General features: G+C 30.7%; 2 protein-coding genes across 2 annotated transcripts in view; one reads left to right on the forward strand and one right to left on the reverse strand.

Moving 5' to 3' along the window:
• Window positions 1-604: 604 nt before the first annotated feature.
• On the reverse strand, window positions 605-8,546 carry Atg13 (Autophagy-related 13). Its single transcript, XM_064075157.1, has 4 exons — window positions 7,853-8,546; window positions 7,268-7,797; window positions 4,230-4,542; window positions 605-1,878 (listed from the first exon to the last, which is right to left on the reverse strand). Exons 1-4 carry the CDS (start codon window positions 7,994-7,996, stop codon window positions 1,678-1,680), a joined length of 1,188 nt encoding a protein of 395 aa, XP_063931227.1. The 5' UTR covers window positions 7,997-8,546; the 3' UTR covers window positions 605-1,677.
• A 21-nt stretch (window positions 8,547-8,567) lies between these two features.
• Window positions 8,568-13,591, forward strand: part of LOC135143285 (epithelial splicing regulatory protein 2) — a 31,899-nt gene continuing 26,875 nt past the window's right edge. Inside the window, exon 1 of the mRNA XM_064075153.1 lies at window positions 8,568-8,727. The gene's annotated coding sequence lies outside the window, so the exon portion shown is untranslated. The remainder of the gene's footprint in view (window positions 8,728-13,591) is intronic.

Below are 13,591 nucleotides of genomic sequence, written 5' to 3' on the forward strand. Positions count from 1 at the left end.
CTCGTTCACAATAAAACTATTTGTGTGAATTCTCAAAAATAATCCACAACTGGAAAGCGAGAAGCGACCAAGGCAAGGCTGTAGCGATCGGCACTGTGGGTCGATAGTGGGGGTAAATAAATTTCGACCGCACAGCTCTAGTTATTAAAGGCGAACATAGCCAGCTCGTCAATATATGGGTCGGAAAATTGTAAATTCGACTTGAGTTTTTGAAAAAATGATATTTAAAAAAATTGTTCCGTTTCACGAGTTCCATTACTGGTTAAAATTAATATACTTATTTCTGACACACCTGTATACAACATTATAACTATTGCTATACAAACTACAGTGTACTCAAATGGTTTATTTACCATTTTACAGACAGAGGACTCACAATTGTCTAGATGTCTGCATCTTCTTCAAGTCTAAGTTGGTGATTTTAATATCAAAATACTAGCGGGTGCCTAGAAAAAATGGCGTTTGAATTGTAAGGTGGTAATATTTTTTCCAAATTTTTGAAAAACATTTATTAATAAATATGACCAAATTTTTTTTCGGGTCAGATTATCTTATAGTAATATAACTTTACCATCTCCTGTTTTAAATAAAGAAAAAACTAATGTATAATTATGTATGTATGTATTTGAAATCAGAAAATGATTTTATTGACATTTTTCGCAAAATTTTGTAACATTAAAAAAACAACATAAAAATAACATAATACACTTAAAACATAATACATAAATTAAATATTGAGCAAAATCAAAATACAGTGTACATCAATTGTTAAAATATTTTCACTGTAATATTAAACATAATATTACACAACAGAAACAATTTTGTAAAATAACTCAGAAGTACCCAAACTTATGTGACATGCTACGTGTAAAAGATCAGCACAATGTAACTGATTTTTATTTGCCACTAAAACGCAGCAATTCAATTACGTAGGCATTCACATGACGCTTAAAAGAAAACATTGTATTATGCAGTGACTTTGAATTTTAACGCGAAAATAATAAACCAGCAAATTAATACATTTTATTTAAAAGAGTGTATATTCTTCAATTTGCACTTTTTAATGAAGACTATCTTTAGCATATAGCTGCAATTACTAAGATTCTTTTAACACAACAATAGTAGTAAATACGAAATAAACAATTAAATTGTTAAAATTACTACTAAAAAAGCTTAATAAATTTTCATAAACTTAAAACGAAGAAATAGACGTATTTGATACATTATTGCACTTTCGCGCTTAGTACAAGAAGTATAAAATAAAACAGAAATTAAGAACCATGTTACACTAAACGCAGTAGTTTAAAAATGTTGCAAATTAGGTACTTGTGAGTTTGCAGTATTACGTGTATACTAGCAAGATCCTGCAAATTAATGAGATAAATACAACAGCATAAAATCTCAATATTCAAATATAAATATGAATTATATACAAATTTTAAAAATAAACTTGGATCAACAATTTAGTTTAATTTTTCTTTTTAAGTAATTTAATTTTCACTATGTACAACTTTTTTACACTCGCTTCTTATATTCGTATCAGTCTTTTGCAAAGGAAACGCTTTACATTACATGAAGATTGCTACAACTCAATGAAATTAAATTTGCGACAAGATGAAAAAATAAATATAACACTCATTTCACAAAACAAAAATATATACTCAATATCTTACTTCTTCAATTATTATCTGGTGATTCACAAAATGACTGCACTAAAGCATCATACTCAGGCAGCTGCGATTCGTACATTTCTATCATTTTTGTTATTTCTTCTGGTGTGGGATTCTTTTGAGGAGACTGTAATGGTGGCGACTTTTTGCACTGCTTGTAGAACTGCATAAGTTCTCCCATAGGACCTCGAGTGGCGAATGGTGCACTCTGAAAATCGAATTGACATGAAAACATAATTGGATTTAAATAAATATATTGTCAGGAACAGGAAATATCTGCTTCTTGTTACGCATAAAAATACATTTAATATAAAAACCAATATTATATGTCTGGGTATATTTTTCAGTAAAAATTTAAAGGAAATAAAATCAACATTTTTTTTGAAATAATCAAATTAATAGATTGCTACATTAATTTTTGTGAAATCCTTTGCAAGTAAGTAATCCTAAGTAATCTCAAAGCGTTATCTTTCCTTGAAATTTGTTAACTTTTTTATCAAGGATATCATCTATTTTGTGGAAAGGATTTACAAATATATGTATAGATTTTAATGTTCCGTAATTCCTAAATTAATATTAGATCATCAAAATTTGTAAGAAGCCCATGACATCCACGTTATTTTTTAAAAACAACTTTTAAGCAAAAAAATTGTAGTAAATTATTACTCCACAAAAGAATGGAACACATGTCACCTTGCTCGTGTCAAATTACATTTACTTAACCACACTTTGAGATGACGTCCTCATTTTTTTCGCGAAGACGAATTAACAAATTTTTCTCTATCCTCTACAAGTCCACAATCTACACGATAATCTTAAAAACACATTCAAAATTTGAAAAACTTCCATGGTGTCGAAAATTATTTGTTCAATAAATTTGTAATTGACACAAATCATAAGAAAGTATGACATTTACAAATAAATAAGTTTTTGAAAAAAACAAATTTTTAATTGATTCTTATTTTACTAAAAAATAGTTCTCCTTGTTCTATATATCTCAATGTCTACATACTAATAAACAACATTATTTGGTCTTTTCTTTCATTTATAAATGTATAAATTTCAGTACTCATATTTTTATATCACGTATCTTCAAAGTAATTTTAAATGATTTATACAGTCATCCTTAAAAATTTCTTCTTTGCAGTTTCTTTTAAAACTAATCTACAGTTTTAAATACAATGCAGAGGTACATGTTTCGATATACACCACTATGGGAAAAAAATTCTCAACAAGTTTTATTATACAGATAAGTTAAAACCTAACAAACAAAACATCAGATATTTATCATCATTCTCGTAAACAATATAACATAATCACCAAATATATTACGATAAGGAGTTATGGCGCCAAAATTATAACCTTTTGTCCTCGTACTTTAAATTAGATTAAAGTAAGAAGTGTTTTCAACGTTAAAATAAAATAGAAATAATAAATATTTTAATACACGTCGGTGAAAAAAATATGGCAGTATCTTTAAACGAATATTCTAGTATATGTCTACTTTCCACTAAAATAAGTGAAACTTCCAAAACATAATCGCTGTTAAATAGAAATATTTAACATCGTCCTCCAGTGCCTTGTTATTGCACGGGACGAAAAAATATAGTAATAATAAAATGTAACAACAAAATCAAATGGTTAAATTAATAACAAAATATATAAAAATGGACCCAAGAAACATCGGTGTCAACATAATAATAAATAAACATAAAAATATGATATCGACATAACTTTTAATGTGGTTGAGAAAAATAACTTTAACTTATCGACTTTATATTATTATGTATTTTGTCCCATATTTTGTATTGGCAAATGAATTATACCTTGAAAAAAAAATTACATGTATATACATATTCCAGACCGTATCTGTAATCTCACTTGAAAAGGGGTACTCCAATCAAAAACAACAAATGTTTTAACCTATTTTTTTTAAATGTATGGGTTCACAACTGTAAAGCAAAATTATCCTAAAATAGTAATTTAAAATGGCTTCTTATCACTTCCCCGATATTCTAACTAAACTATTACAACTCAAAAGTTATTTTAACACCTTATTTCACAAAAAAACTTTGATATAACAAAAAATGTAAACTGTAAATCACACCATGACAAAAATTAGGTAAAATTATTGAAAAATATATTTTACGACTATTCTGGATTTCAAACCCCTGAAATTTTCTTTTAAGAATTTTCTATTCAATGAATGCAAAATTGTTGTTGAAATGTTGGATTACGTGTTTTATAAAACACAAGTTTTAAGAGCTTGATAGAAGTATGACTCATATATGCATAGCTGCCAACGCTGATAAAAATAACTAACTTAAACATATGGAGTAGCCGCCAAAGTAAAAATTTCCCACAAAACATCCTACGGCAAAATAATTTTCGCAGACGTTGACCTCACATCACCACCATATTTAAAAAATTACTTTCTCTAATATTTTCAACATGAATGATATTAAACATCTGTTGCTTATACAAACTTAACTATCGTCTTTTTCACATTGAACAGAAATAAAACATTTGGAAATCATGAATATTCATTAGTACACTTACCAATTCCTTCATCCAATACTCTTCATCCACTGATTTTAAATTACTAATAGTTGAAATCCGTGACGTTGTTGATGACGTCATTAAAACCCTCGAAGGCGTACTTTCTTTCTTATTAATTATAGATTCATCTGTAATTTTCATACTGTCTGAAGATTCAATATCTGTTATAGGTTTAGACATGGAACGTTGTTTATATTTTCCCATTGCAAGTAATCTGGTGACTCCAGGTAACTCTGGCTCGATTGGTTTTTTAGGTTTAGGATCTGCGAAAGGACCAGGTCGCATTGGTTTTGTCAAATCGCTTACATCATCACTGAAAATAAAAATATCACCCTCAATACACAGTCCAAAATCAATAAAAACATTTAACTATGTTTAGAGCTATTCTTAGCATTCCACAGTTTGTAAGAGATAAATTAGCAGTTGTTGGCACTAATGTCGTGACGAATAATCACACTGTGAAAGTCGGATGTTTAAAATAAAAATCAGCTGAAATGTTTGTTCACTTCATTTTAATATTTAGCAAAATTAAGAACACGTTTTGAATTTATTTTCTTTTGGTATAAATACAGGTCCGACATCCGATCATAGGCAAGTAGATTATTCTCTTTAGAATTTTTAATTGCAAACATAACTCTAAACTACAATAGCATTTAAAATGGTAAACGGATACTGTATGTTAGGGTTAAACTTCATTTACATGTGTCGAAATTAGGAATAGATATTATGTTAACAAACATGGAAACTTCCATGCTCTTTATTCATCAAGCACTGTCAAAATTAATTACATTTCCTTAAATGTTAGTTTGAAGACCATGACCTTGTAAAAATGGCATAAACATTTGTAATTATTACAAACAGCAACGAAGAGAAAGCAGAAAAACAGCAAAAATACAAAGTTTAATGGCATCTAATGCAAATATAACAATGTAATCAATTTCAAAAAGCCATTATTCCAAAATGTTTGACTTCTTCAGTAAACTGTGTGTTGTGGATTATTCATTAATCTAATTAATAAAAAAAAAATTAATTTTATTACATTTTCACAAACAAAAAGAGAAAAGCGTAACTTTATTCTCGTTTGTAACTAAAAAACTGATCATTCTGATTAAGCTTCAAAAACCTAATCTGGGCGAAGTGTTGTTGATCTGTAACATTACCGACATCTAGACACTTTCTATTATTATTTTAACATCAGCAGATGTTAATGGTTTATCTGTCGTCTTTTATGTAATAAAAACATGTAATTCCCTGCAGTAAAAATAAATCACTTCTTCTAAGATTAAACAGTGCGTAATGACTTAATTAAATAAATAAAAAATCTAATTACGACAGCTTATGTGAAGCAGCTATTAATAATTTTGAACAATTAATTACGTTTGCATTAGGATATTAGTATGTTTTGTTTACATATACCGTTTTACTTTCAGTTACTCCTGTTCAAGTAATTATTATATTTTGACAGAAATAATTCTATAAAAAAATTTTACACTAAATATTAACATGCGTTGAATTATTTACATCAAAAATGTACTGTAAAATCGCAGGCTTGTTTACAAGATATTTCCATGGAGCAAATATTGATTGATTCAAAGTAAATAAATATACAACAGCGCATTTGAATTTATGTAACGTCTTCTATAACTACTCCATAATGTTGGAATTAAAAGTGGTAATTGATGACTGACAAATGCTATTTAAATATCTTAGTTTGAAAATTTTTCTTTCATGAGAAACAATAATACAACGACCAAGTTATTATACAATCATAAATGCAACATTTATTTTTTATGTCTGAACTTTAATCTGAACTATTCGAACATTTAAAAATAGAACTGATAAATTCTAACGTGTTTTTTAAAACATCAATTGAACAATAATCCTGATAATAATTATATCTAATTGTCTTTGTCTTCGACGAATCCTTTATCAAGTCCACTAATTTTGCAACAAAACTGGACACGTGATGGTTTTATTTATATCAATAAATTTAGTAAATTTGTAAGAAGACAACAAGCTATTAACTTTTAAAAAGATATTGTGAATCGTTAATATCAAAAACACCAAGCGCCTGCAAGATTATTTTTCGCAGTAAAAGGTTAAACGTTAAACAAATTATTTAGCAAAATAAATATTCAGAATGTCCTGATAATTCCAACTATAATAATTTAGCACGTCTTTAATAAGTGCTGTACATTTTTTTACACAATACTGTAATACATAACTTTATAATCATTACTTAAGGTTTCTTATTGTATGATAAATAAATGAATAATTAACTTATTTAAAAAAACACATGGAAAAAGCCGTTCACAATAGTAAATACTATGGCGAGTATTTCGCAAGTGGAAATAAATCAAATTGTTTAATCAAAAACTTCGGCGCGTGACGTAAGTGTTTCCAATTAAAATCCATGAACTGTAGCCAAAGAACAAGTATTTTTAAAATTACATAACAAATAAATTACAATGTTAGCAATACTGGTCACTTAAGCTGATAAGATTATCGCAAAGCATTTTTTTCGACAATAAAAATTAAATATACACATAAACGTGGCTATTCTTAGCAACCATACATTTTTTATTGTTACTGACAGTCCCCACAAATGATTATTTTTTCTGCACATTTTGTTTTCTGCATTTTTATCACTTTATGCGGGGTTTTATCTACTCTGGATACATATCATAAACATTAGTATTGCCACTTTGAACATAATGATTTTTACTTTCACTGTTCTTAATACATTACTTCAGGTACAATAACCTTAATTAAAACTTTTCAAATGTATTATTGGCTGATTAAGTTAAATTAACCACTAAAGAAATTTGTGACATAACTTGGAGTTGTGGCTTTTGCTTCATGTGTACGGATGAAGTGATAATGTAAACAAAAAAATATTATCATTAAATTGACTTCCTAAGTTATTTAAACAAAAATAACAAGCACAGATTTTCATCACAACATTGAACAAATCATGACATATTGCTTCGTTGTTAACCTCTGTTAGTCACAAAATGGCAACAATCAGTATTACTTACTTGTTCCTATGTCTTCTTGTGTTTGAATTACTATTGAAGTGATCACTTTTAACCATCATTGAATTGTTCTTCCCAGTCTGAGTAGGTGAAATGGTCATTTTTGTCCTATATGCAACTGAAAATTGCAATGTACCGATTGGCGTACATATCTGCCCAATTTTCGTTGACTTATAGCCCTCGCCGAGGTTAAGAAGCGACGGCGATTCCATATAAATCCGATAGCAAATTATATATGAATCAGGACCCTGCCTGCGAGAGAGTTTGTATGCTGGCGTTATCCGGGTGACCGACATTAAAGACTTCAATAACATCCCCATCCTGTTATATACATTTGGTATGTTCCTCATTGTAGGGTCACACTGATCAGACAACAAATTAAGGCACCAGGATTCCAACACCATTTGATCGCCTTCGGGGGTACGTAGGGATATTTCCACGCAAAGTGGAAAACCGGCCGAGATAATTTCGCCATTTAAAGCTTTCTTCGTTTGTGCTAATACCTCTGGAAGATCGTTAATGTTCAAATTAAACTGAAAGAAATAAACAATTAGTGATGTCGATGGAATGCTAGATTAAACTGTTTACCCAATCTGTGCCCTGGTTGTCGGGTTTGCATGGTGTGGAAATTTTCTCGCCAAGTCGGGACTGTATGATCACTTGGGCGCTCTTTAAAGCAAAGAATTTTGTATATTTGTGCAGATCTTTCGTTTCTTGGGTGCTAAGTTTCATTGTGACAGTTTAACACATCGCCTGACACATGTAAGCCACGTGAGTTAATTTCAACGATCACAACACAATTCACACCACTTGGTCTTCATTGGCGATTGCCGCAAGAGCTGCCGCAGAAGGAAATCTAATTTGCGACCTATCCAACGATGGTAATGGTGCAACACCTACTCCTGAATGTTCGCCAGCGGCGTCTAATAGCGAACGTGCACGTACTATCTTGATAAACAACACGAACGGGGCGTTGGAAGGCCGCGGTCTAAATAGGGCAAAGTCTTTCCGGGATAACGCTTCTACAGATGCATCTGTCCATCCTTCTATGCAATAATAGACGGTTAACCTTGACAAGTTCAGCACCGAAATCCGGTTACAAAGCAAAAATTACAAGAATTTAAAAATCACTTGGCAACCTAACAACTCGTGGCGCTATGAACGTCACAACTGCGGCGGCAAATATTTCAACTACAAAGTCAAACCGAGCGACCATTGGCGCCACTGCGCCTATTTTGATTGGTTGTAGACCGACGACCTACGAAACCACGAAATACTACGACTACGACCTACGACACTGGCAGCGGCCATCTTGTTTGCTACTTTCGCTGACATTAGCGTCAGCTCGTACATTTTGTGATTATTACTATTAATCTTTCCGGGTTTTCAAGATTCACATCACATTATATCGTAAAAAATACTTATTAGAGCGGTTTTTTGTGAAGGATTTTTTTTGTTTCGAGGTAAGTCGTCACTAACTCAGTAAACGATAAATTATTGATACACAGCAACATGTCCTCCCACAAGGAGAACAAGGGCGTTTTGTTTGGTACTGTTCAGCCCTGGTCTGATTTCTCGTTGTATTTATCAGAACCGTGATCTTTGACGTACATGTTAAAAATATGTTTTAATAAAATGTGTTCTAATTTCGAGATAAGTTCCAACGAGGTTTACCGATAAAAAATCCCGGTCATTTTGAACAATTTCCGTGTTTATTCGTTTCTAGTTTTATGTTCACGCGTTTTATAAACATTCCTTGCAGTTAAATTGCGAGACGATAGCGAACAAAACCGTATCGAGTGTAGCCCACACCACGGAATAAAATCGATGAATTTACTGTATAAAGTAATTTGATCTGACTTCATGCGTTACATTTCATTTTAATTTGATGACTACTTATCACAGTGTCGAAATAAATAACATGAATATTTTTTTACGACTGTAATAAGAGATATTTATACCTATATAATTCCTACATACAATGAATCTGAATGCCATAGTTTCTTTAAATAAAAAATAAGTACTATTAGCTCATGGTATGTATTTTTATATCATACTTATCCTACAAATGATAACTTCCATTTTTTCGTTACTATATGGTCAACCCTAAAATGTTACTTAATTTATAAGACCTGGATTTATATATAACGAAGAATCAGACGTTGGTTAAGAGGAAAAAACTGGAAACACGGTTCTATTAATGTTTTTTCTTAATTTTCGATTTTTCCAGTGTTATGTTCAAGGGTACTTGGTATTTTTCATTTGAACCTGTTGTATAGAGATTTTGTTTACAATAGTTTCAATTAAAATAAGAAGCAGACACACGGTAAAGAGTGAAAGTAATCTTCCCATGAGTATCTGTCTTGTCGCATTTTAAAATACAGAGGACAGTCACGATGCGAAAAGCAAAAACTAAATCTACAAAGCAGCCGTAGGAAATCATTTGGGTCGGCTAAGAAATAGGTAAGGTTCACTTATTGCTCAAAATGGATTACCCTTTTGTATTTTAATAACGTTAATTAAACAATGTACTATTTATTATTTGAAAAACTTATGGTTTTAAAATCTTAGTGTCTCACCAGAGCCATTAAATTCCAAGTTTACACAAAATATTCTTATGATAGTTTTTCTGATCGCTGAGACCACATTATAAATAACATAGTAACATAGATAACACAAGTGCACCAAAATTACTTAACAACATACTACATACAACCGACAGAATTTTTATTAAATTTCCATGTACGAATTTTTTTGTTTGTATTAGTAAACTAAATTTCCATGTCATCTTCTCAAAAATAGATATACGAAAATCTCTCTGAATCGGGATAATTCTGTTAATAGAACACTTCGATACATATTATAATCATTGTATAAATATGATAGCCCACTGGCCGTGGTATACCCAAACAATAAAAAGAAACTCGTCAAAGTTATAACGTCATTAAATATGCATGAAAACTTCCGACTTAGTAGTATAAACTGTTTTTTGTTACATAGTACATACATTAAAAAATATCACTTGGAAACTTCTGAAGTATCTTTTCAAGCCAAAACTTTATTGATTTGAAAGGGAAATCATTCCACTGCTGTTTTAGTTGTATGACAATTTGTATCCTTGTAAAATTTTAGAAGTCGTTTGCTACAATATAAGCAACAACAGTCCGCCCATAAATGTGGCAGAAACCGTTTTTAGACTGAGACCCAACTTTGTCGACCGTAAATTTCAGTTAGCGTGTCCATTTTGTTTGATTTTTTTACAACACCCAGGTTGGGATTTATTATACTTAACGTTACAATCGTAAAATTTTACAAGGATACACACTTTTTGCGACAAGTATAAATGGTGTGATCACGACAAAAACTTTACAAATAAATCTTAAATGGTAATCCACTGGTTAATTTTTTTTTTTTTTTATTTTTTTACTTTTATTGGGTGAATTTGATGACCAATTGTTATAAAATTGTTTTAACCTTGCACTACTATCGTGTTTTCGGCGCCCCAGAATAAAAAATTACCATTAATTCAATTATTTTTTTAGTTTTTGTTGGGTTTATTACGACTATAATTAATTACTTTAATCAGTTTTATTATAAAAACATACAAAAATATTGACAATATATTAATAATTAAATAAAATTGAAAAGAACAAAAAAATGAGGAAGTAAAATAAAAAATTCTCCCTTTGGATGACGTCCTAAGAGAGACACTTTTTTTTATTTCTGCCTGAAACAAAAACAGATTTAGAAAAAAAACATAAAAAATTATAGAAATATGTTTTTCTTGGTGCACTTGCTTTTTTATATCTTGAGTATTTATTGCCGCCTTTATTTTTAAAAATTGACTTATCAATAATAATAATAATAATATACAGTGTAAAAAAAAATATTTGGCAACTTATCTTTCTAAGCATTCCATGCCCTAAGTGGGTCATTCATTTACCTGTAATGACTGGAGATAACTCGAAACTCATTTCTTTTTCGTCTTAGCACATCTGCGTCTGCGATGATTCTCCTTCAAAATAGCGGCATTTACCAAATCAAAAATGATGATATTTCCATTAATCCCCAATGTTGTATAATATTATTACATTATTACAAAACTAATAATATAATAATTTTTCACTTTTTACTTCCCGAACGTAAGCTAAGGAAGTGTAGTAATCGAGTCCATCGGGTGAATTGCCACTTTCATATTTTCTCGACGTGTCATGATCTCTAGAGTACGAAAAAAGTGGTCTCCCATTTGCGTCGGTCGGTCTGTCTGTCTCTGGCTGGCGTCTATATCCATTTTTATTTTATGCACGTAATCTCCGAAACGAATTTTGTATGTAAATATTTAGGAATATCATGTAGATGGTTAAATGCTAACTAAATTTTCGCTCATCATCCTCACCACCAGTAAAATGACGTCCTCTTCAAAATTTGTAGTTTAAAGTTTTTTAAATTTTATAAAATAAGATACTCCTACACTTGTGGTTGTGAATCCATGTCGAATTTTCACCCTAGACATCCTGATTTTTTGGGAAAAAATTCAAAACTGTATAACAATATTTTCCAATTTAACTTTGAAACTGCAAAACCTGCAATGATCAATTTATTTTATTAACTAAATAGGAGACGGCTCACTCCATTTTCCCGAAAATTTAAGAATACAATACTGTTATCATTAGTATTACACTGCACCTATCCAAAGTGATATACATGTCTTGCAAAAATGTTGTTGACATCAGAAAATTTTGTGAAGGGAAAGATCATTTGAAACGTACACCCAGCACGCTTCTTTACATTTACTTTAACCTTAACCTTACATACATATCCTTATTTTAACTTCTAAGGGTTCTCATAAAGAAAATAAAATTCACATAAACAAATTTTATAATTTTTCGAAAGAGCTGGATTTGTTTTATTATAATTCAGTAGCGAGGGAAGTTCTGTCGAAACAACCTTCGGAAAATCGTTAATACATATAAAATTATTCAGGACGTTAACGCCCTAACAAAAACTTCTGTGTTAGGTACATCTTTATACGCATCGAGTAACAGCATTTGGGTACAAGTACTGCCTGCACACCGCTGCAATTTACATGTTGGGATCAAAATATTCTCTCCGTCTGCTGCAGTTACATTCGCTGTTAACTATTTCCTGAAAAAGGTTTTGATACTTAATTGCACATAATGGGCTATAAAGAAGTTATTAACCTCGAATTTATCTTTACAGAAAATTCATGCAACTCATTGGTGGTTTGCCGCTCTGCTTACGATACAACTTTTATTACGAAGTGTATGCAATCAAAGCAAGATGCCCATTTATAGGAATATAATAGAATATAATATGAAGTGTTGAAACAATATTTAAAGCATCATCTTTTATGGAAATCGCACTTTGCAAGCGTCAACACTGTCCGTTTTCGTTAGTTCACGCCCAGTGTCTCCATAAAAGATGATGTTTTCATTATTGTTGCTAGTGGTCGTCGTGCTTAATAATAGCAGCTTGTTAGAGAACAGATCGAACAAAAAAAACCTTGTCGAAATTTAACATAAAATTATTCTTCTGCTCCATACTTTGCGTTAAAATTTATCTGTAGAGTGACCTGCCAACTCACGTTGTATCTTACTATTCGAGTGTCTATGTAATAAAGAACTAGGTAGAGTGTGCCGCTACCACGTGTGCGATCCTAAGGCGGTCGTAATGGATCCAAGCGTATAATTCTTCTATGTTACTAGTCGCAGTGATGACGAATGAGATGATTATGAATGAAAAATCAAGATCGTTTTTATTTAAGACAAGTTTGTTTGTACTCTGCTAAAACATCTACATACCTTCACGATTGTCGACAAGTTATAGAATCTTGAATTTCGAGTAAGCAATTTTCACAAATGAACATACATATTACTTTTTAAAATCAACAGAGCCTAGATTACACTTTGTAGAATAAACTAAATATGTAATTAAGCTACACTGTAAAAGAAATCATTTTATTGTATGTAATAATTACCGATATTAAAAGTGATTTTACCTTAATTTTGAGGTAAAATTTTATCTGAAGGAAATCATCTGGTATGGCACATCAATTAGTATATAATTTATTAATTTAAATAATAAATATAAAGAGGTTGAAAACGATATTTGAAACTAAAAAATTATGGGGCAGGTCGTACGGAACTGGAGTTTCCCTACTAATATCAGCACGTGCCGATAATACCAACTCGGTCAGATAAGGAGTTGTTATTATAATTGCAATAGTTGTACAGATTAGTTATCGAAATCCTTTCCTTATTAGATATTCTTTGGTGTAGTCATCTTGGTAAGTAACACTTTGGATCA

Source organism: Zophobas morio, unplaced genomic scaffold, assembly GCF_036711695.1.
Source record: "Zophobas morio isolate AGI-343-1 ecotype UQ-CSIRO unplaced genomic scaffold, CSIRO_AGI_Zmor_V1 ptg000058l, whole genome shotgun sequence".
Lineage (NCBI taxonomy): Eukaryota > Metazoa > Arthropoda > Insecta > Coleoptera > Tenebrionidae > Zophobas > Zophobas morio.

Coding starts and splice junctions, on each gene's coding strand:
- Atg13 (XM_064075157.1), bottom strand. CDS start 7,996: ATGAAACTTAGCACCCAAGAAACGAAAGATCTGCACAAATATACAAAA. Junction 7,798..7,852: donor ACAACCAGGGCACAGATTGG/GTAAACAGTTTA, acceptor TATTTCTTTCAG/TTTAATTTGAACATTAACGA. Junction 1,879..4,229: donor AGTATTGGATGAAGGAATTG/GTAAGTGTACTA, acceptor TTCGATTTTCAG/AGTGCACCATTCGCCACTCG.